This window comes from Triplophysa dalaica, chromosome 17 (genome assembly GCF_015846415.1).
Source record: "Triplophysa dalaica isolate WHDGS20190420 chromosome 17, ASM1584641v1, whole genome shotgun sequence".
Taxonomy (NCBI): Eukaryota; Metazoa; Chordata; class Actinopteri; order Cypriniformes; family Nemacheilidae; genus Triplophysa; species Triplophysa dalaica.
In genome coordinates, this window is record NC_079558.1 from 15,581,757 (window position 1) to 15,602,274 (window position 20,518).

General features: G+C 38.0%; 3 protein-coding genes across 4 annotated transcripts; 1 reads left to right on the plus strand and 2 right to left on the minus strand.

Moving 5' to 3' along the window:
- Positions 1-240: 240 nt before the first annotated feature.
- Positions 241-3,218, plus strand: dcxr (dicarbonyl/L-xylulose reductase). Its single transcript, XM_056771372.1, has 9 exons — positions 241-479; positions 682-777; positions 964-1,061; positions 1,274-1,428; positions 1,509-1,551; positions 1,634-1,733; positions 1,960-2,024; positions 2,584-2,701; positions 2,969-3,218. The coding sequence occupies exons 2-9, from the start codon at positions 726-728 to the stop codon at positions 3,070-3,072; spliced, it is 735 nt and encodes a 244-aa protein (XP_056627350.1). The 5' UTR covers positions 241-479; positions 682-725; the 3' UTR covers positions 3,073-3,218.
- Positions 3,219-4,051: 833 nt separating this feature from the next.
- Positions 4,052-10,269, minus strand: rac3b (Rac family small GTPase 3b). The gene is made up of 6 exons (XM_056771271.1): positions 10,078-10,269; positions 9,187-9,258; positions 7,828-7,945; positions 7,628-7,690; positions 7,358-7,517; positions 4,052-5,689 (listed from the first exon to the last, which is right to left on the minus strand). The coding sequence occupies exons 1-6, from the start codon at positions 10,110-10,112 to the stop codon at positions 5,559-5,561; spliced, it is 579 nt and encodes a 192-aa protein (XP_056627249.1). The 5' UTR covers positions 10,113-10,269; the 3' UTR covers positions 4,052-5,558.
- A 448-nt stretch (positions 10,270-10,717) lies between these two features.
- lrrc45 (leucine rich repeat containing 45) lies at positions 10,718-20,430 on the minus strand. Of its 2 annotated transcripts, none has more exons than XM_056771379.1 (18): positions 20,322-20,430; positions 19,553-19,814; positions 18,438-18,499; positions 18,274-18,344; positions 17,991-18,169; positions 17,600-17,728; positions 16,613-16,725; positions 16,483-16,541; positions 15,889-15,966; positions 15,531-15,666; positions 15,323-15,400; positions 15,137-15,248; positions 14,968-15,038; positions 14,794-14,886; positions 14,602-14,694; positions 14,347-14,520; positions 11,521-11,668; positions 10,718-11,392 (listed from the first exon to the last, which is right to left on the minus strand). In XM_056771379.1, the coding sequence occupies exons 2-18, from the start codon at positions 19,779-19,781 to the stop codon at positions 11,196-11,198; spliced, it is 2,022 nt and encodes a 673-aa protein (XP_056627357.1). In that variant the 5' UTR covers positions 19,782-19,814; positions 20,322-20,430; the 3' UTR covers positions 10,718-11,195. The 2 variants fall into 2 exon arrangements, with proteins under 2 accessions (XP_056627357.1, XP_056627356.1); XM_056771378.1 differs by having other exon boundaries at positions 19,553-19,809; positions 20,322-20,402.
- Positions 20,431-20,518: the final 88 nt, after the last annotated feature.

Consider the following 20,518-nt stretch of genomic DNA (forward strand, 5'->3'; position numbering starts at 1 on the left):
CACATATAAAGTTTCCACATCCACAATGTTTTCTGACATACATCATATTTTAAATTTCTCATATTTACATGTCGATGGAACTACATATGTGAGCAATGCAATCTAAATAGTATGGATAGTATGTCTGACGCAAATAGGCGTCAGAACTTTGATTCTTTTTGGCGCAGCGCAGACCGATCAACGAATGACATCAAAGTATCGCGAGAACGCTTCGAGAGCTTTGCTTGATCCGAATCGCTCTCGCGGAACTCGATGTCACACGCCGATCCGTCTGCGCAGCGGTGCATAAAGACAAAACACCTAAAACACACCAGCTCGTGCTTTAAAATCACACTTTCACGTCATATAAGTTAATCATGTGATAAGAGATGCCATCTTACACAACGCTATCATTCGCAATATCATAAATATTAGCCCGGCGCGAGTGAACTTTGCTCAGTTCAGCAACTTGAGTAAATATTGGCTCAAAACTCACTGAGGTACGTACAAATATCGTGTCTCGAAAAGCGCTTTCGTTTAGATCGCCAAATTAAATGCTCTCGATAATAACGTTGTTTATCGACACAGTCTTTAGTTTTTGCAGTACAGTAGTTTCATTTATTACAACGTGAGCGGAACGTAACTTTGCTTGTGATGCGTATTGCGTTTGTACTTTAAATACAAACTTCTCTGTTCTTTCAGACAAGAGTCACTTACAGTTATAGTTATAGTGGTGCACAAAAGGTATGGAGATAACATTTCGTGGAAAACGAGCTCTGGTAACCGGAGCTGGCAAAGGTAAGCTTTAATAACTCAAAACTACCCAATATCTCACGCATGCGCAAGAACAAGGTGCATGTTTGATGTTCAATTCAATGAGACTGGTAAATAAATGTGCATAAGAGGTGAGCATGCTCTCTTTGACCCATTCAGTTTAGAGTATGACGATACCACACATCTTGACTTTCTTTCTACATCTCCTAGGCATCGGACGGGCCACTTCACTGGCTCTGGCACGCTGTGGGGCAGAGGTCACTGCTGTCACACGAACTAAGGCTGATCTGGATAGCCTAGTGCAGGAGGTATTGACCCCCTGGTCACGGTCCAACTCACCCCCTATACAAAACACCCTATTGGGTCTATTGTCTCCTAGCTGGCATCGATTCCTTGCATATATCTGCATTCTTCTGTGTCACAAGAGAGCCTGCTGCTCCTTTATGCTTTCTTGGTCTCATTTAGCTCCGCTGTGACGATGGAAAATCTCTTTGTAATATCAAATGCTTTTGATCCCCAGTGTCCCTCCATTAAGCCAGTATGCGTGGACCTGTCGGACTGGGAAGCCACTGACCGGGCGCTGAAAGACGTCGGTCCAGTGGATCTGCTGGTGAACAATGCAGCTTGTGCTAAACTCCAGCCTTTCCTGGAGGTCACACCAGATCAGTTCGACATGTGGGGCATTGAATTATCACTCATAGACTATAATTTTGAGTTTTTTTCTGAATGGAATTGAGGATTCAATTATTTTGCAGGTCTTTTAATGTCAATGTTAAAGCTGCTCTTCAGGTTGCTCAGGTAATAAGAAACCTAGATGCTATGATTTTATAATGAGTATGAGATGTTACCCAAGTGTAGTGATGTTGTGCGACTGTTTTAGATTGTAGCTAAAGGCATGAAGACTAGGGGAAGCGGAGGCTCCATAGTCAATGTTTCTAGTCAGGCTTCACAATGTGCCCTGAAAGACCATGCTGTCTACTGTGAGTAAATGAAAAGAAAAAAATATGATTATATGTAATAAGTTATATATTGGTTCGTTCTGAACTAATTAATGAAGTGTTAAATAAATGTTTTATTATGTCTGCATCACTGCATTCCTAGAGAAAGTAAATGGATAACAAATTTTGGGTACTCCAAATATAAAAATAATGCAAATCCGTCTTAAGTATAGATCTTAAGCTAAATGTGTCTGACTTTGTTTTAAAGGTGCCACAAAAGGAGCTTTGGACATGTTGACCAGAGTTATGGCGCTAGAGTTGGGGCCACATCAGGTGAATCCTTAACAGTTTCTCTTTCTTAAATCCATCAAACACATTTTATTGCATATGATTACACATGTAACATAAAAGTACATTTTTTATTTTATTTTAACGTCACCAACCATCTATTCCACATGTTGGTGCGTCTTACAAACATTGTAATTGCTTTAAAAAGTGGATGTAATTACTAACCGATAGTGCTGCATGTTTACGGAAATGTTGTTTGCACAAAGTCATAAATTATGAGGTGAATGGTATAACATTATATCACCAACTTGTTGCTTTTCTTAAACGGATTAACAGCGAGCTAATCTTGAATTATCCACGTTCTTGGCAAGCCACAGTAGTAGCTTTTTCATATAAGTAGGGCAAACTTGTTATAGCAACATTACAGAAAACGGCTGGAAATCCAAGTCATGATGACCGCCCCTGAATCTGTAAAAAGGGTTGAAGTTTAAACCCAAATTAAAGGTTCGACCAATGAAATTTAGGGGCATCTAGCGGCGAGATTGCGAATTGCAAGCAACAGCTCACTCCACCAATAGCATGTTCTTCAATCTTACTCGGACAGATAAGAGTAAACTCGGTCAACCCAACCGTGGTGATGACAGAGATGGGTAAAATTGGGTGGAGTGACCCGGAGAAGGCCAAGAGCATGACATCACGTATCCCACTGGGGAAATTTGCAGGTATGGCTCTATTTTTCTGAAACAAATATGGTAATGGCCAATAGTAAGGAATGTCATAATATCAATAAAATGTAGTAAATTTTCTATGGCTTTTCCCCCACTACATTGTTTTAATAAGCAATTTCATCAGTGTGAAAATATAGTTGCAACTCAAATGTTTTCCGTCCAAAGTCATATTTTTTTGTAGTGGTGATATAGGTTGTTCTGTTCCGTTATGTTTTTGTCAGACAAACCTAATAGTCACGTCTTTCACATTGTGTACTTTAGAAGTGGAGGATGTGGTCAACTCCATCCTCTTCCTGCTGAGTGAAAAGAGTGCCATGACCAATGGAGTCATCCTGCCGGTGGATGGGGGTTATCTGGCTTGCTGATGGATACTTGCTTACAATTGTCTCTCTAAAGCCGGTAGAGAAAACATGTTGAAGTCAGGCTCATGTTATGGCGACATGAAGCTGAAATTATTTCTTTTCCTGTACCTGTTAAAACACATTAAAAGAGTTACAATATGCATACTGTATCACATGTGAACTGCTCTTGTTTTAACTGGCTCATATCCTCATGTGACCCTTTATGTTTAATGCTAAGGTCTCTACTTCCAGCCATTTCCTGTTGCCAATACCATATTTAATTAGGTTTTGGAGTTAGGTTTGTCAGGTCATGTGATATCATGTACGAATAGTAAGGGTGAGCATTTACAATTTTGTGTTTCATAAAACCTAGATTTTCAGGATCAAAGTTTGGCCCTTCATTGATAAAAACAACTAATGAATAATACATGTACTCTGTATGATTATTACAATATATAGAGAACTTAAGGATAGTCACACCGGTTGCCATACAGATATGTTAGGACATGCGTTTATAAATACAGAATAATGAAATCTGCAGTGTCATTAGCCTTTCTTTTTTTAGACAAGTCCTTCTGTAGGTCCATGCATTACAAGGGTACACAAAAACTGCTTACAGTAATACAGTAATCCATGGCACCTTCAGAAATAATGTGCGTTTATGAAAAACCCACAATATTTCTGTTTTTGGTTTCCTGGAACAGAAAGACTGTATATTTTAAATGTATGTATTAAAATGTCTATTAGGACAGAAAATCCACAGTATAAACCTAGAATAATTGATAGTTTCTGACAATCCACTGACATCAGTGTACATTGCAAAGGAAGAAATGTGCAATAATACCATGTCTCTTAATACCGTATGTTCTCTTTCATTTTTCCACTAGTATTCATTTTATTTAAAATAAATATTAAGATGTATGTAAAGCTGCTTTGCAACAAGGAAAATAGAGAAAAGCGCAATATAAATAAAATAGAATTGTATCAAAGAACTGAGTCAAAGTAAGGGTAAAACATGAATAGATTTATTAATGCATTCCTCACCTAAAACAATTTTAAATGTACTATCTTACATCATGGAAATGTCTTTTGGCAGCTGTGAAAATCATCTTTTTTGTCCATTTTGATAGTTATTTACAAAGTTGGGTGAGAGACAGGATATGCTGTAGCACCGACGCAGGATACTGTTTCTGACCATGTAGACTTTAGAACTCACTCACATCACTGACGAATGCCCACACTCACACCACATGCAGACACGTAAAGTATTCACAACCTGGGAAAGATCCAGAACAAAATGCCCATGCATGTCCTTCATTAAAATAGACATTCGGGTTAGCAAGGCTTCTTGTAGCATGCAAGTCACACGCATTAATAGGCATTTGTTCAACTAAAGCTTGAATATTTTAGATACTGACGCTGTATCCTTCATCATAGATCAGGATGAATTGTATTTAATCTCGGAAGAAAAGAGGATCAAAGTGGGTTTATCAATACATAAACACTACAACAGAAGTAAATTGTATTAACATGAAAGTAGAGACAATGTCCAGTTCCCCGTGTTCAGAATGGCCAAGTTGTTTAATTGTTGATAAGACCTGAATGTTTTTCTGACTGCATGTGGTTTTAAAGTTATAGCTGCAATCTGAGCATGTACACAGGAAAATCACCTGTGTTCAAAACCGTCAACTTACCCTTCCCCGATTTGCAATGGTAAGCTTATAATAGTTTTCAAGCTGGGCTGTCGGATCAGACTTCAGTTTAACATGATTTTATTTCAATACATGTAAAGACTACAATTGTTATCTTGATGGCGATGTAGAGGCAAAAGTTACAGTTTGGGGCTTAAACATAAAATCAAAACAAGCCCTATTTACTAACCCACTATCCTGGTCTTATGAAATGAAAATGCATCAAATCACATTATTCCAAATGAAAAATATCTGTATAATTTGCTCCGGCTTCTTGCCTTTTTAATCGCCAAGCCCTCAAGTGGGCCACACCCCTTCGACAACTTGTCATACACCAATTCACAATAAGAATTCAAGTACCGTCTTAGTTCAAAATGATTCTGTTTCACTCAGAAATGTCACATTGAGGAAGTAAAATGGCTTGTGAATGCTGTTTCATGTTGACTGACACCCACCCGAATGCTAATACTGTAGATGGTTAGCTTTGTACAAGACTGTCTAAATCAACTTTAAGTTTCCGTTCCATTGACACTTCCTTTACAACACCAAGAAACACTTCCTTACAGTATGTCAACAATTACACTGCACCACTAAGACTTCTCATCTAAACAATATAAAATGGAATATTATGTTCTCTCGGACTGACAAGTCTAGCCAATGGTTCATATACATGTACAGTAATGTGCATTCAATGTATTAGAACTTGATGGACGCCTATTGCCACACCTGTAAGAGTAGGACATCCTATTTTCCAAAAAGGCTGATTAAAAATATTAAGAGTTTTGTGTGGGGGTGCCAGGAACTCTCGCTGTGGACATCTCAGAGAAGAGTACACCTCTTGCCACGCTTTTTGACAGGCGGAGGACACAGAACAGCGCGGATGGCCTCATCAAATACAGTCTTTAGACCACGCTGAGTGAGGGCGGAGCATTCCAGGTACTTCACGGCACCTACATAAAGATAAAAAATGATTAATATTTCTTTATTATAAGACAGTGTGTCTCAAACTGATGGTGGTATGTGACAAACCAGAGAAATTGAAAACACACAAAAGATAAAGAAATACAGAATTTCTGATTTATCCTGAGACTCAGATTTCTTTTTTTCTTTTTTTAACATAATCATTTTTTTTATATTAAATTAAAGGGATAGTTCACCCAAATATGCAAATTCTGTCATCATTTAATCACCCACAGATTGTTTCAAACCTGTATAAATTTCTTTGTTCTGTTGAGCACAAAGAAAGATATTTGGAAGAATTTTTGCAATTTTCAGTTCTGGGAGATCATCCACTACCATAGTAGAAAAATAAACTATTGTATATTTTTTGATTTGTTGAACCAAAAATTTGATATTTTGAAGAATTTAGGAAAACAAACAATTCTGGGGCACCTTTGACAACCATTTAATTTTAGAACCTTCTTCCAAATATCTTTTTTTTATAGCTTTAATTTATGCGGGTATGAAATGACATGAGGGTGAGTAAATGATGACAGGATTTTCATTTTTGAGCGCTATCCCTTCAAGGATTGTGGTTACAGCAAAAACATAAATAAAAGTGTTTTATTAAATCTTATTACTTATCCCATGTAGTCATCCGGGGCCCTTATTTATAAAATGCTGTGTAGAAACCGTCCTAAATGGGATGTGTACATGTGCATAAGAGGACCCTTCTAATTGTGTGTTGTTGAAGCTCAACAGGTGATCTACGGCAGGATAGTAGATATATTTAATTGATTTAATTTACAGAATAATTTTACCTAACTTGATATTCGGCAAACAAACAGCTAAAACATGATTCATAAAGTTACAGCCATAAAAATAAAAAATATTCTTTGAATGTTGCCTGAGCTGCACTACGGTGTCTTTGATGTGGACATAACTTTTCTTGTAGATTATTTGTTAGGGCTCTCAACACTTCTTTTTGCACGTTTTTTTGTATTTGGCGCTTGTTTGTACAGTGTGTCTGAATTGTCAAAACGCCCCACAAAATGCTTGCTACAGATGCGAGAAAAGCAGAAAATCAAACCCAGTCCAATTTTTTCTGCCTCCAACAAAAATATCGGAGGCAGCGTGTAAATATGAGTGACACAATCTGAGGTCTTATTTATTCTTTAACGTGCAGAAATTTCGGACTCAATGTGCAATGGGCTTTAGTCTGGTTTAAGTCAGCTGATTGTTTCTTCTGGCAGAGAAAAAACATCCACACTTAGGCTATTTGCAGAATTCAGGCCGACATGACAAAGAGCCTTTTCTACTGCAGCTGACGGGTGGCTCTCTTAAGAGAGGCCATTTTATATTGTGAACATGTTTTTCTAGCTCCCATTCCTCCCCCTCCCTCCTGCCTAATGTTGGACTTCCATCGGTCAGACAAATGGGTCTCTGTGTGCCACCCACTCCACTGATCAACTCCAGCATATGACAACACAATCCGCATCCCACTCCCTTACAGAAGCCGATTCAATAACTCCATTATAGTTAGCTGTAGCGTGCTTCCGGTAATGGAAGTATGGTTTTCCTCCACAGCCCTGACATTTTGTTTGAGCTCTCTGGAACTTCACAAAAATGAAAGTCTAAGGATTAAACATCCCTTTCCCTGTTGTTTCCCCTCTCCTCACCAATCTCACGGGCCATAGCCAGGCCCTGGGGGTAGGTGATGGGCGACAGCTTTTTGTCCCGCAGCCGTTCTATGGTGTCCTTGTCGTCTCTAAGGTCTAGTTTGGTGCCCACCAGTATGATTGGTGTGTTGGGACAGTGGTGCCTCACCTCAGGGTACCACTGGTGCGAGAAAACAGAAAGGTAATGTTCAATTTCAAATGTACCGTAAATCATTAGGGTTGGATACTGTATGTGTCGCTGGATGCATTTTCATTTTTTTTCACACGAACCTTTGCACGAACATTCTCAAAGGACGCTGGGCTCACCAAAGAAAAGCATATTAAGAACACATCCTGTAGAGAAAAGAGGCGAAATTAGCAGCTGATCACATCATGTGCAACCCCAATCAAATTTCATCCACTCGCTCTTGTTGTGAACTATTGTGATACTAAAATACTATGTTATCTGTAAAGAAGGTGAAGGCACACACTGTCTGTGGGTACGAGAGAGGACGGAGACGGTCGTAGTCTTCCTGTCCTGCTGTATCCCATAAGCCAAGGTTGACTGGTTTGCCATCGACCATCACATTGGCAGAGTAGTTGTCGAATCTGTTAAAGGCAGCAGAACATGACCACAAAACGCTCAATACAACCTCGAAACAAACATTTGAAACAAAAATCAATGGCATTTGATCCAAAGCTCAGAGACTGAATGTCATTTTCCATCATCCGTTCCTGAATACTCATTCATCTCTATAATGAAAACACATTACTCAAAAACATTCCAAAATGTCATTTAGTTGGTTCTTCTCACATTTTTGGAACATCTCCCTGGAAAGCATCAGTAGATCTTAGAATAGTGAACTAATTGTCTTATTCAAATGCAAATCAGTGTTGTCTTCATTTCAAAAACAGCAAATCAGGCTGTGAGTAACAATAAATCATGTTACTAGTAGTAGTTCAATCAATAATTTAACTAAAAATAAAAGACTGAACTAAAGGCGGTCGATATCTGTCTTGTGTTAGTTTTTCTGGAGTCTTGTCATATCCAAACAAAGCCAGTTTGACAATATTTTATGTCTAACAAAATGACAGGAAACACCATATAGGTTTATGTTTAAGTCTATATATTATTGTCTAAATGCTGAGTGCTGCCTTCATAAAAAACATAATTAAGCAAAGGCAGTTTTTCATATCGCATGACCTGCATAAATATGCTCAGTTCACTTTTCAATTGCTTTTTTGTGGAAATGTGTAGCTCAACCAAATAATGTTTTAAAATTTAAAATTATGATGGTAACACTTCACTTAATGTTGTATTTTTTAACATGTAACAGTTGACGATGAACTTCTACACCATTTATTAACATTAGTTCATGTTCATTTGCGCATTTACTGATCTTTTTTTTATACAAAGTTTTAAATTTTAACATTAGGCAATAGAAAAATAAACTAACATAACATGGAAAATGATTGGCCCTATTGCTTAATGTAGTAATGTATTTATTTGCATTTATGAATTTATTATATATAATGCATTCCTATATGTTAACAAAAAAAAACAGCCTTAATGTACCATGTAAAATATTGCCATACTGCATATGTTAATAAATACAGCCTGAATGTAACGTGTAAAATATTGCTTTTATATTTTTTTATTTAATATATAAATATTGCTGTTTTTCAACAAACTGTGGTATTTAATACGTATATACTTCAATCAATACTAATAGTATGTCTACCTGGCAAATAAGAGTGAGCAAACAATGAAATTATTTTAATTTTTGGATGAACTATTCCAAAACCATAATACAGTGAATCCACACTGGCTGAGGTCAGCAGGTACTCACACTGTGGGGATGTATTCACCGGGGAAGGCATTTGTGGTGTAGCTGATCAGCAGACAGGTTTTACCCACCGCCCTGAGAAACACAGGACAGAGAGCGGAACTAGAATCTTCTAAAATGCATTATTTTACAGCAAAGTCATAGATGAAGAATACAAATGATGATGGAAGGAACACCCAAAATACACAAGCCTGCTTATTGCCAAACTACTTGCTGCTTCTTGTGTGGTCTTTGTATGGGTGTTAGTGTGTCAGTGACGGACCCCGTCCCAGATTCACACCCGCCCAAGGGCGCGCGCGCACACACACAGAGAGAGAGAGAGAGAGAGAGAGAGAGAGAGAGAGAGAGACGCCTGTAGTGCTCCATTACAAATGTAACGCATGGTGACAGCAGGGGGGAAACACTCGCTCGCTCACATGCACGCGCCACAGACACTACTCATGCAAACTCGCGCGCGCAAGAGGGAGTGGTAACCATAGAGGAGCGTTTTAGCTCCAGGTTTTAACATTTAACACCAGTAGGTTATTTAACACTCATTTATCACTACTTCGCACTCTGGTAACAATATTAGAATGCATATTTCCTTTAAAAGCCTTCTCACAATGTCTATTTAACGCATACAAGCCGCACGTGCATTGGTTACGCAAAGTAAAACTGACGTGAAGCAATTCTTAATGAATCAGGCTGCGAAGCGCTCTTTAAGATAGCTATTTGAAATCCAATAATAATTGTATTTTCAATGCAAACCACATGCATGCGAATGGTGATGATCAAATGTAAGGGTTCGAGCAGATAATGAAATGCAAGGCCAGATCCGCGCATCGATGCATTGCAATACCCCACACGGGTTTTCCAAGGATGCTCATCTCCATCACTTCCAAATAAACAACTTACCCGTCGCCGACCACGACGCATTTGATAGCTTGCATTTGTAGAAAGGTGGTCTGCTTCACTTCACGGCCGTAAATATATCTTATTCTGATAAAGCTATCCCAGAGAATTGATAGAAATCTGCAAAAACACGGTCACTGCCCTCTTTGCAGCAACGGTTTTGACGCCGAACATCAACGAGATCCCCGGAAAAAGCCGAAAGGATTTAAAGGAACAGCAGCCCACGCACGCTGTCTTGAGAGGGATTGGCTGTTCCATAATACAGTAAACAGCAATAGCGCACGAGCTATTTATTTATTTATTTATTAATAGTAAACAATGCAGTTATATTTCACTGGCATGTCACTTCATAGTTTAGAATGTGTTTTTTTAATTTTAGAAACATAACAGCTAAAACATTTTTATTTCAACTGTAGGGAAAACGTCCAACCACAAAAATGAGGAGATGAAGAGTTTGATATTTATTTTGTTCTCAACCCGAAGTGGTATAGTCAAGCGTATTCATTGAATCGTGTGATCTCACGCTCACATTTCTGTGTTACATTTACATTTATGATTTTGGCAGATGCTTTAAGCAACTTACAGTGCATTCAGGCTATACATTTGTGTTCCTTAGGATAGAAAAACAGAGCTTGCTCAGAGCTTCTTTAAATCACACATTTATTAAACAACACACTGGCAAGTAGCAAAACTCAAAAAACAAACAAATCTTAAGATATACAATTTATAAGTGCCACACATAAGAGCATTGTTGGACAATATGGCACATTTGGAATATTTCACAAATAAGATTTGTGAACTAGCTCTTAAATTTCACTGAATGAAAATAAATATAAAAAACAAATTAAAAATTGTAAAAAAAATCTGTTACCTGATTACTCAATAATGCAAATCAAAACAAAACACATATATGTAAAGAGACAGAAATACATTTCTTGTTGATCAATACATTTTTTCTCATCAATATAAAATGTCAAATATATTTCCACCTTAATTTCATGTAAAAATATCTTGCAGTAAATCTATTGTGCATAGTCTAAAAGTGTCCTGTAAAACTGATGTTGGGTGTAGAACATTCCGTACCGAACTGTGGTAAAACACTGATGTCTTGGCAAGCAGGTTCACTTTTTAGGGCTGAAGTGTGCGAGAGGGGATCCCTGGACGTAGGCGTGAATGGCATTCTGGAGGAAGCTGGCTCTCTGGGCTTCGTCCTCACGCATGCGCTGAATCTCTCCTTCTCTAATCCGCAGTCGCTCAAGCAGAGAGGAGATCTCACTTTCTTTGTCCAGAAGGGCCTCTCTGTGGGTAGCGCTGAGAACTGATCCAAAAACACAAACACACATTTACTGAGCCAATGATTCAACAGCCTGTAACATGGGCATCAAAGAATCTCTATATCAAAACTAGAATAAATCTTAGTGTTGTGCTTGGTGATGACTGATATACCTTTCATCTCTCTCTCCAGAGCAGCGATCTTCTCTTTTAGGCCACCCTGCGCTGTCCTCTCGGCCTGAAGGTGACCAATTTGCTCCTGCAGTTCAACCCGGACTCGTGCCACTTCTGTTACTTTTTCATGCTCTTTCCCGGCAAGATCCTGTGGTTCAGACACAGGGAGAGAGGTTAGGAGATTCACAGACTTTTACTCATTAAGAAATAAATATTTCACTTTTCTGAATTGTGTAAATAAACAAAAAGCGTGAGTGAAACTGGAAAAGTCTGAAACGGATGAAATCGATTATGGTAGTTAAATATTAGATATTACATGGTGTTGAATAGAATATGTTTATAAACATAATGGTTGAATGGAGTGAGGAATCTTTTTTTTTTGACCAAACAACCACAGGTGTTTATTGCAAAATACAGCACAAATCTAGTTAATAGTTATTTTCTACTGAATGAACAAAAAATAATATTTTATAAAAATACTATACTGTGTACAAAACAATATTAAGATACACTATTTATATATTTAGAATGTTGACAAGAGAAATTCACAACGATGCTTAATTTGACAAACTCAAAAAATCACTAATGCAATATATTGCTATGACTTAAAGGAGCTGTTTGTAATATTGAAACCTAGCGGTTGAGCTAGGTCCAAATTCAAAATATTGGCGAGGGTTTTTCCCACATGCTGCGTTCAGACCAAACGCGAAATGAAGCTTTAACAGCGAGTGATTTACATGTTAAGTCAATTCAAAGACGCGATAGAGCTCCTTGCGGCAGGATTCCCGTGAATGAGGCGGCGCGAATTGAGCGAAAAATCTGAACTTTCGTGAAAATTAGATCCGCGTTAACCAATCAGGAGCTTGCTCTAGAAGTGACTTGATTATGACGTTGCGAGCGGAGAAAGAAATCCCAAACAACAATGGAGGACAAAATCATCGTTGCTATAAGATACATCTTACTTTTATCGAAAGAGAAATAAAAAGGATCTCGCTTGGAAGAAAGTGAGTGATAGGGTCGGACAATCTGGTAAATTGTCAAAAACGATCTTTACACAATTTGAGCTATATATATACAAGCATGGAGCCGCCTTGCAGAAGCCATAACGCGAATTCGCGTCTCTAGTAAAGTGAATTTGATGCGCGAATGAAGCGAGTAAACTCAAAATGTTCAAGCATCCAACTACGCAACTCACAGGAGTTGCCAGAAACTTACAAGATTGTAATGGAAAGCATCAACTCTTACACTGTAAGTTTATCTGATAATTTATACGTTTGCAGTGGTTTCGTTGTTTGCAAATATAACTCAATCAGGAGCTTGTTTCAGTGGTTGTGTCCTCCAGAGGTCGCATTTACAGGTCATATTGCCATCTCGTTTAAATAACGGTAATAAAATTGTATATTACTCCTCGTAAATTGTATAAGAACATAGTAATTCTTTCTAATTTTGCAACATAATAGTACCGGAAAGGGTGGAATCCGCTCTGATCCAGATCATGTGTTTGCTGCAAAATGCAGTGATTGTCGACAACTGGCAACCGAGTGGGTATACCGTCAGTGGGCGGGGTCACACGGACCAGAACAAAAACAGACTTTCCGGCACGGAAAGAGAGGAATAACTGGCTATAGCATTGTTTTTTGGACAAACCAATATATGAACTTAGCACGTTTTCTAAATGTCAACGGACACATTAAGGTATTGTTTTGATTTAACTACTGGTGGGCATAGATTATTTTTTTTTAATCTAGATTAATCTAGATTAATCTTGGAATTAATCTAGATTAATCTAGATTAATCTAGATTAAAATGGCTCATTTGAATTCTGCCGAAGGCATTCAGAATATGTGTGCTACCCAAATAATGACTAAAAGTAAGTCTTTGAGAACGGGTTTCTCAAGCCAGGTGGCACATTAGACCAGGGGCTCATCTCCTGTTTCCAAAATGCATCACAAACTGCTTGAGAAAGCTGCTCTACTATGATAATTGGTGATGAAAATAAATTATGTTCAATAAGATGTACTTGTGTTTACTTTCGCATTAGCTAAGGGATGATTGGTGTTTAGGTGGTACTTGAGACTGGAAGAGCTCCTACAGTACATTTACATTTAGTCATTTAGCAGACGCTTTTATCCAAAGCGACTTACAAAGAGTGAGGGAGCAACAAGCGATATGTCATACAGGAGCCATAATACATTAGATCTCAATACAAAGTTACTGGTTTCAACTAAAGCTAGACCAGTACCTGTTGAGAGAAAGTGTTTTTTTTAAACCAATTCCGCATTGCACAAGGTGCAAACAACCTTAGTCTTGTCAATGTTTCTATTGGGAAGCTTCTTAAAAATTAATATTCCCTGAAGCAAACCCGGCGGCTTCATAGCTGCATCCATGTTAGCATGTCACGTTTGATGCGGTATTTTCACAGTAACGTTATGTTGTGTTCAGACCAAACGCGAATGGCGTGTCAAGCGCGAGTGATTTATATGTTAATGCAAAGAGGCAATAGACCTACTTGCGGCGCGAATCGCACGAATGAAGCCCTGGTTATGAGATGATGAGGCGGCGCGAATGACGCGAATCACGCGAGTTAAAAAATCTCGTTCTCGCCCCGTACAGTGCAGTTAAGCTGGTATACATCCGCGCTAAAATATCAAGGTAAAAGTCATCATAGCTTGCGTAGTATAGACCCAGCTCCCAACCCAACTTTGAGAATAGATTAACGGCGACATTTTTTTTATCGCGCGATAAGAGTCTCACTGCGTTAACGGCGCCCACCACTAGATTTAACACAATAAAACTATTACATACAGCTCCTTTAATGGCCAGTACCTGCTGTAACTCCTCTATCCTGCGCCGGAGTGTGTCCATCTCAATGCTTTGCTGGCCGACTCTGGCGTGCAGCTCTGCTACGGTTTGTTTCTGCTGGGTGCAGTGGTTTTGGGACTCATCCCGAGACTGACGAACCACTCGCAGTTTCTCTTCTAGGCTGCTCAAATGCTGTTGCTGCAGAGGAGACATCAGCTCGTCAGAGTACGAATAACTAGTAGCAAAAACTAAATAATGCTATTTAAACATGGTGCATACCTCCTCCAGTCGCACTTGGGCACGAACTTTTCCAACCTCCTCCTGAGCTTGCGCTCTCTCGGTCACCAGAGATGCTTTGACTCTGCTGAGCTCCTACATACAAGTCAAAGAAGATACATTTTTGTCTCATTTGTTTTTTTAACGATATACCAGAAAAACCCCAAAAATTCCTTCAAAACTGTCTTTGTCTACCTCCTCTAACTGGATCCTGTGTCCTTCAAGTTTAAGAATGCGATCTTGTAGAGCTCTCTCGCTGTCTTCTTGGTGTCTTGTTAGATTATCCACCTGGAGCAACAGAAAAAATAAACTTACATCAGCATGTGACCTAAAGTCAAAACAGTGGCTAGGTGGATTGAATGTCTTCACCTCCTTCTGTCGTAAACTGTCCATATCTTCGAGTGTCTGCTTAGATCTTCTCTTCTCCATGTCCAACCGTTCTGATGTTGAGGACAAAGATATTTTAAACTCAATCCCGGAGCAGAAAAACGAAATCTTAGAGGTTTTATACTCTAGCTGGTATTTGTGAATGGCAGACCTTCAGTCTGAACAAGGCGCAGCTTTAATTCAGCAGTGGTGTTGGTGAGTTCTTGCTTCAGCTCAAAGATTTGCTCCTGTTGCATCTTACATCTGCGTTCAGTCTCGTCCAACTGAGGTAACAACATACTGGTTAAAAAGCTTGCAACTGTCCCTCAAACATACATAAAGAAGATTTCTTCTGTACCTTGTTTCGAAGCTGAAGGTTCTTCTCTGATAGAGTGTTCACTTCCTTTAATAGCTTGGCCTCCCTTAGAGCACTCTCCTAAATAACAAGTTATCTTTAAAAATTACTTTTTTATATTAAAAAGTAAATCTATTAACAAATGTAATGTTAAAAATGATGAATACTACATGATACAAACACAATCTACAGTTAAATACGTGATAAATACCTCCTGTTCCTTTTTTATGTCTCTGGACTGCTTTTCTCTTAGTTCTGTTTTCTCCATTTTGACTCTGGTTACCAATTCACCCAGGCCATGGGATTTCTGCTGTGACAAAGCCAGAGCTGCCTCTGTCATCTGCAATCTAAACAAAATATAAAAAGTAATAAAGTGTATTCTTTTCTGTTGGAATGTGGAAAAATCTATGTGAAAATGTACACCAATCAAAGGTGATGTGAGTATTAAAACAATATAGTATAATGTTCAGAGAAAACTATACCTGAACTTCTTAAGTATGGCAAAATGTTATAAATGTCCCAATTCCAATAAGGCCTAAGAAACGATGGCAGGTTTAAAGGTTGCTTACTTGGCTGTTAGAGAATTAACCGCTGATTTCTGCTCATTCACTGCTTCCTGTAACTGCCCCAGACGTGTGGACGAATTCCTGTGGAAACACAAAACCAGTTAGTTATACTTGTTTCTGTGTGTTATGTAAGACATCAAGACATAACAAAAAGTTTACTTGAAATGTTTGTAATTTAGCGTTCTGAAGCAGCTTTAAAAACTCATTTTAAAATGAAACGTACACACGCCATATAAAAGACATGCCATGCAGATTTACCATCAAATCAGATTTGTTTCTTGCATGTCATGTGACTGTTAGCAATGCAGCATGTTTAATTATACATGTCAGATAAAAAGCACACTAAAAATGTTCTACAATGCAACAAAAGTCCTAACATTTGTTGTATATTGAGTACAAAATTATTGCGTAAAAATAGAGCACTTTAAGTGCAGATGAGGATATGTATTTATGTAATGACTTGACAAGATTATCTTTTGTCTATTTTGGAGCATCATGTCAGAACAACAAGAGAATGTTTAATATTGTGGCAACTAACTGTGCAGCGTTATACTGTATTACTACATGTTGTTTACATACTGTAGCAGTCCAACTGACCTGCTGCTTCTGCCCATCTCATCTTTCTGTCTGTCAATGGTCTCCATCAGGCTAAGAAACTGGAGAGAATAGGTGTTAGTTTTAAACCATCCAGGCTACAACCAGCGGCCCAGAACATCCTCATTCTCACCTGTCTGCCCTTCTCCTCCTTCAGCAGCTTGATCTCTTTAGTGAGAACATGGGTCTTGCTCCGACTCTCTCGAAGTGTGGATTGCCTGTCCGTGTTATGATTCATGGACTGTTCTGATGAGAAATTGTTATAATAAATACACAAATCTATAATGTCTCTGTACAAAGTACCATTATTTACTGAATGATTATTGCTAAGAGCATCATTCTAAGACTCAGTTCCTCAGTTCGAGACCTGGTTGACCTATATTTCTGGGCAATTTGCAATGGAATTATGTGTAACCTTGATAAATTTTACAATATATGGCAACCATTTCTGGATCATCTTAACCAGTTTAACACTGACTCTGATCAGTAATGGACGGCATTTGGGTATCCTGTCTGCTCTGCCTTCTACGGAGTGTTCGTTTGTTTATGGTTTATCTTTGAAACTGCATATACACCCTGTTTTTTTATTAATTATTATATCTTTTTTATTATTAATGGTTGATGATGATGATGTTAATTATTAATAATTTATATTATTATTACAATTATGTTATCATTCATTGATTGGATATCTTTTTTCAAATGTGTCCTTTTTTTCTTAAACTTTTTTAAGAAACGAGATACACAAATCTTTTGCTTAGACCCTAAAAAAAGACCTTGATATTAATAATGTATGTTTTCCCATAAACAGGAAGCTATTGCCTTTATTGAGTAAAGACTGAGCTTTCAAGGTTTTTAATATTCTACCACATCATAAGTAATTTATTACTGTAGTACTTCAATTCTGTGATTTTATTATGTGAAACAATGAGGTTGTTCCAGTAAAGATATAAATGAATCCCAGGATACGAATCGGTAATTTAGGATTATCAGCCTGCTGAATGGTGCAACTGACCAATCAGAACAGAGTATTTCCGATACAAGTGTTACATCTGGATATGCACAGATGCTTTAACATTCTTGACAAAAGTGAACATGTGGAAATCAAAGCCCATCTTACCAATTGCTCTTAGTGTATCACTGGGAATGTTGTTTCCAGCCATCTCAAGTTTGAGCAGTGTTCGGTTCTGCTGCATTGCCTCAAGCAGAGATCGACCACCCAGCAAACCAATGTTATTCCACCTGAGATCTGCACACACAAACAGATCATTCTATTGGACATTATATCAGACAAGACAGCATAGGTGACAACTAAAACGTAAAAAGACTGCAATTAACATTGCAAGCATTACAACAACACAATATTGCAAAAAACAAGGTTCAAAGCAGTTTTACTAAACATTTAGATGACATCATGCTCACATTACTTGGGTTGCACAACAACACAGCCTCTGTTTATACCTAACAGTGGAACTGGATTCAACAATTCACAGATTTGTTGCAAAACTTACCCAACTCTTGCAAAGTGGTGTTCCTTTTGAGCACTATACAGAGTTCTGCTGCTCCCTGGTGGTTAATTTGGTTATTACGCAGGTCGAGCTGAGTAAGAGAAGTGTTGGAGGCCAAACCTTCACAGAATATGGCAAATCCTTCCTCCCACATTCCCAGAGCATTCCACTCCAGCACAAGCCTCCAGAAAAAAGACACAATAATTTGATTTCTTATCCTTCATTTTACCACCCAAAAATTTCATAAGAAATAAATGAATACAACAAAAACTGGTCATTCACTTACCTACGCAGTATTTTGTTCCTCACTAACAGCTGTCCCAAAGCCTCTGCTCCTGTTCCTCTCATATTGTTTCCCTTGAGATAAAAGTTTGGTTGTTTGCTTAGAGATTTTAATGCAGATTAGATATGTAACACAGCTAGAGACAGACTAGTATAACCAGTCTTTACCTTCAGATCCAACATTTTCAATGTGGTGTTGGAGCAAAGCCCATGAAGTAGCAGCTTGGCACCTGGAATTCATCCAAATCAATGGAAAGAACTCATTCAGTTTAATGTTTTTTATCTATCCACGGCATTGCAATATGAACACACAGAAAAAAAACAATTAAAGACAAACATTAGATGTTCTTTTATGGCATTCATTTAACATTTTACAAAAATAGCTCATACACAGATGAACAAATATCTACTCTAGGTTTTCAAGACAAATTCAGGGTGAATCACAAAGACATTTATATTACACAAGATAATAAAACCTCTTAAAATAGTTTTGCATTGTTAACATTACTTTGACACACCTTCATGTTATGATTTTTCTAATTGATCAAATTTTCATTAAAGGGATAGTTCACTCAAAAATACAACATTCTTTCATCATTGACCTATATAGTGTGGCGGACACACCGATATATTTCTCAAAACCACTGAGATATTTCTCTGAATGTCTTGTGTCATTTACAGATTTTGAAAGAATAAATGATCAATGAATGATGCCTGAATTTATATTTTGTGTGAACTATCCCTTTAACAGACATTAATTGTTGAAGGGATAGTTCACCCAAGAGGAAAATTCTGTCATCATTTACTCACCCTCATTTCATAGCTGTATAATTTACTTGTTTTTTTGAACAATAATAAAGATATTAATTGTCAGTTCTGGAAAATCATTGACTACCAAAGACTACCAAATGAAAGGGTAGTCAAAGGTGTCCCAGAACTGTTTGTTTTTCTAAAGTCTCCAAAATATCTCATTTTGTGTTCACCAGAACAAAAAATTTACAATATTGTTTTTTCTATTGTGTTAGTGGATGATGTCCCAGAACTGAAAATTGCTAACATTCTTCCAAGTATGTTTCTTTGTGTTCAACAGAACAAAGAAATTTATACAGGATCGAAAGAACCAGAAGGGTGAGTAAATAGTGACAGAACTTTCATTTTGGGGCGAAGCATCCCTTTTAAAGTTAAAGATTCCTTTTTAAAGCAAAACATTATTTTGCGTTTGAATCTTTTGGGGAAAGGTGAAAATTTTTCATATGATTTACCCATTTGCATCACATACCCACCTTCCTCACTGAGCATGCAGTCGCTGAGAATGATCTCTGTGAAAACCGTGTCATTCTGCAGAACTCTGCCCATCACACTGCAGGTGTCCACGGTGATGCTCTGCCCGCTCAGGTCCAGTCTACTGCTGCCAGTCACTGTTCTTGCGTCCAGTTGAGCTAGCACTGACTCCTGTGTGTCTATACCACCCTCCTTACACAGCCTCAGATACGTCCTCCTGAAGTCCTCCATAACTCCACACTGCTCCGTCACCCCCTCACTGTTCTATGAAGAGATCATAGAGAAACAACACACAGAGAGACAATGTTAACTGGAATGGCAAGAGCAATCAGCATAGAAAGAATGAGTGGAATTTAGTTTATACAGAACTTTATTTGCTTAAAGGAAAATCTGTTTCTGCATGGTTACGATGCTACACACAGCATTATATAATGCTCTTACTGCTTTATATCTCCAATGGTCAAATACATTAGTTTTTCCTTCTGTATCTGCATCTGCTGATGATCATGCCTGCAGACATCTGTATTTGCTTTTGCAAGTTTATGTACAACAACAAAGCAAACGTTGCACTTCGGGAATATGGACTATTACCTCCTACAGTATTTCTACAATTCTTGACGTATAAAATAGGCACGTGATCTTTCTTTACACATATTTACAATGGATTTATCAATAGCTTTGACTTGAACAGGACGCTTCGTGCAATATTAAATTGCCGAATAAGCTTATAAGTGAAAAGGGCAATATTCGAGTGATGAAGATCCTTCTAACCTTTAGTTCCAGCGTTAAAAGGCATCACTTTATCGGTGTTATTTTGCCAGCAGCTGCTGTTCAGCCTCTCGTCTTCACTAGCTGATTGTTTCTCTCTTGACAGTTTTAAGTATCCAGGAAGTAACTCACTTCCTGTATTAAACCGCGGAATTGTGGGATATGTAGTTGAAGACGAGCGCTCCCAGTGCGGTATGTAG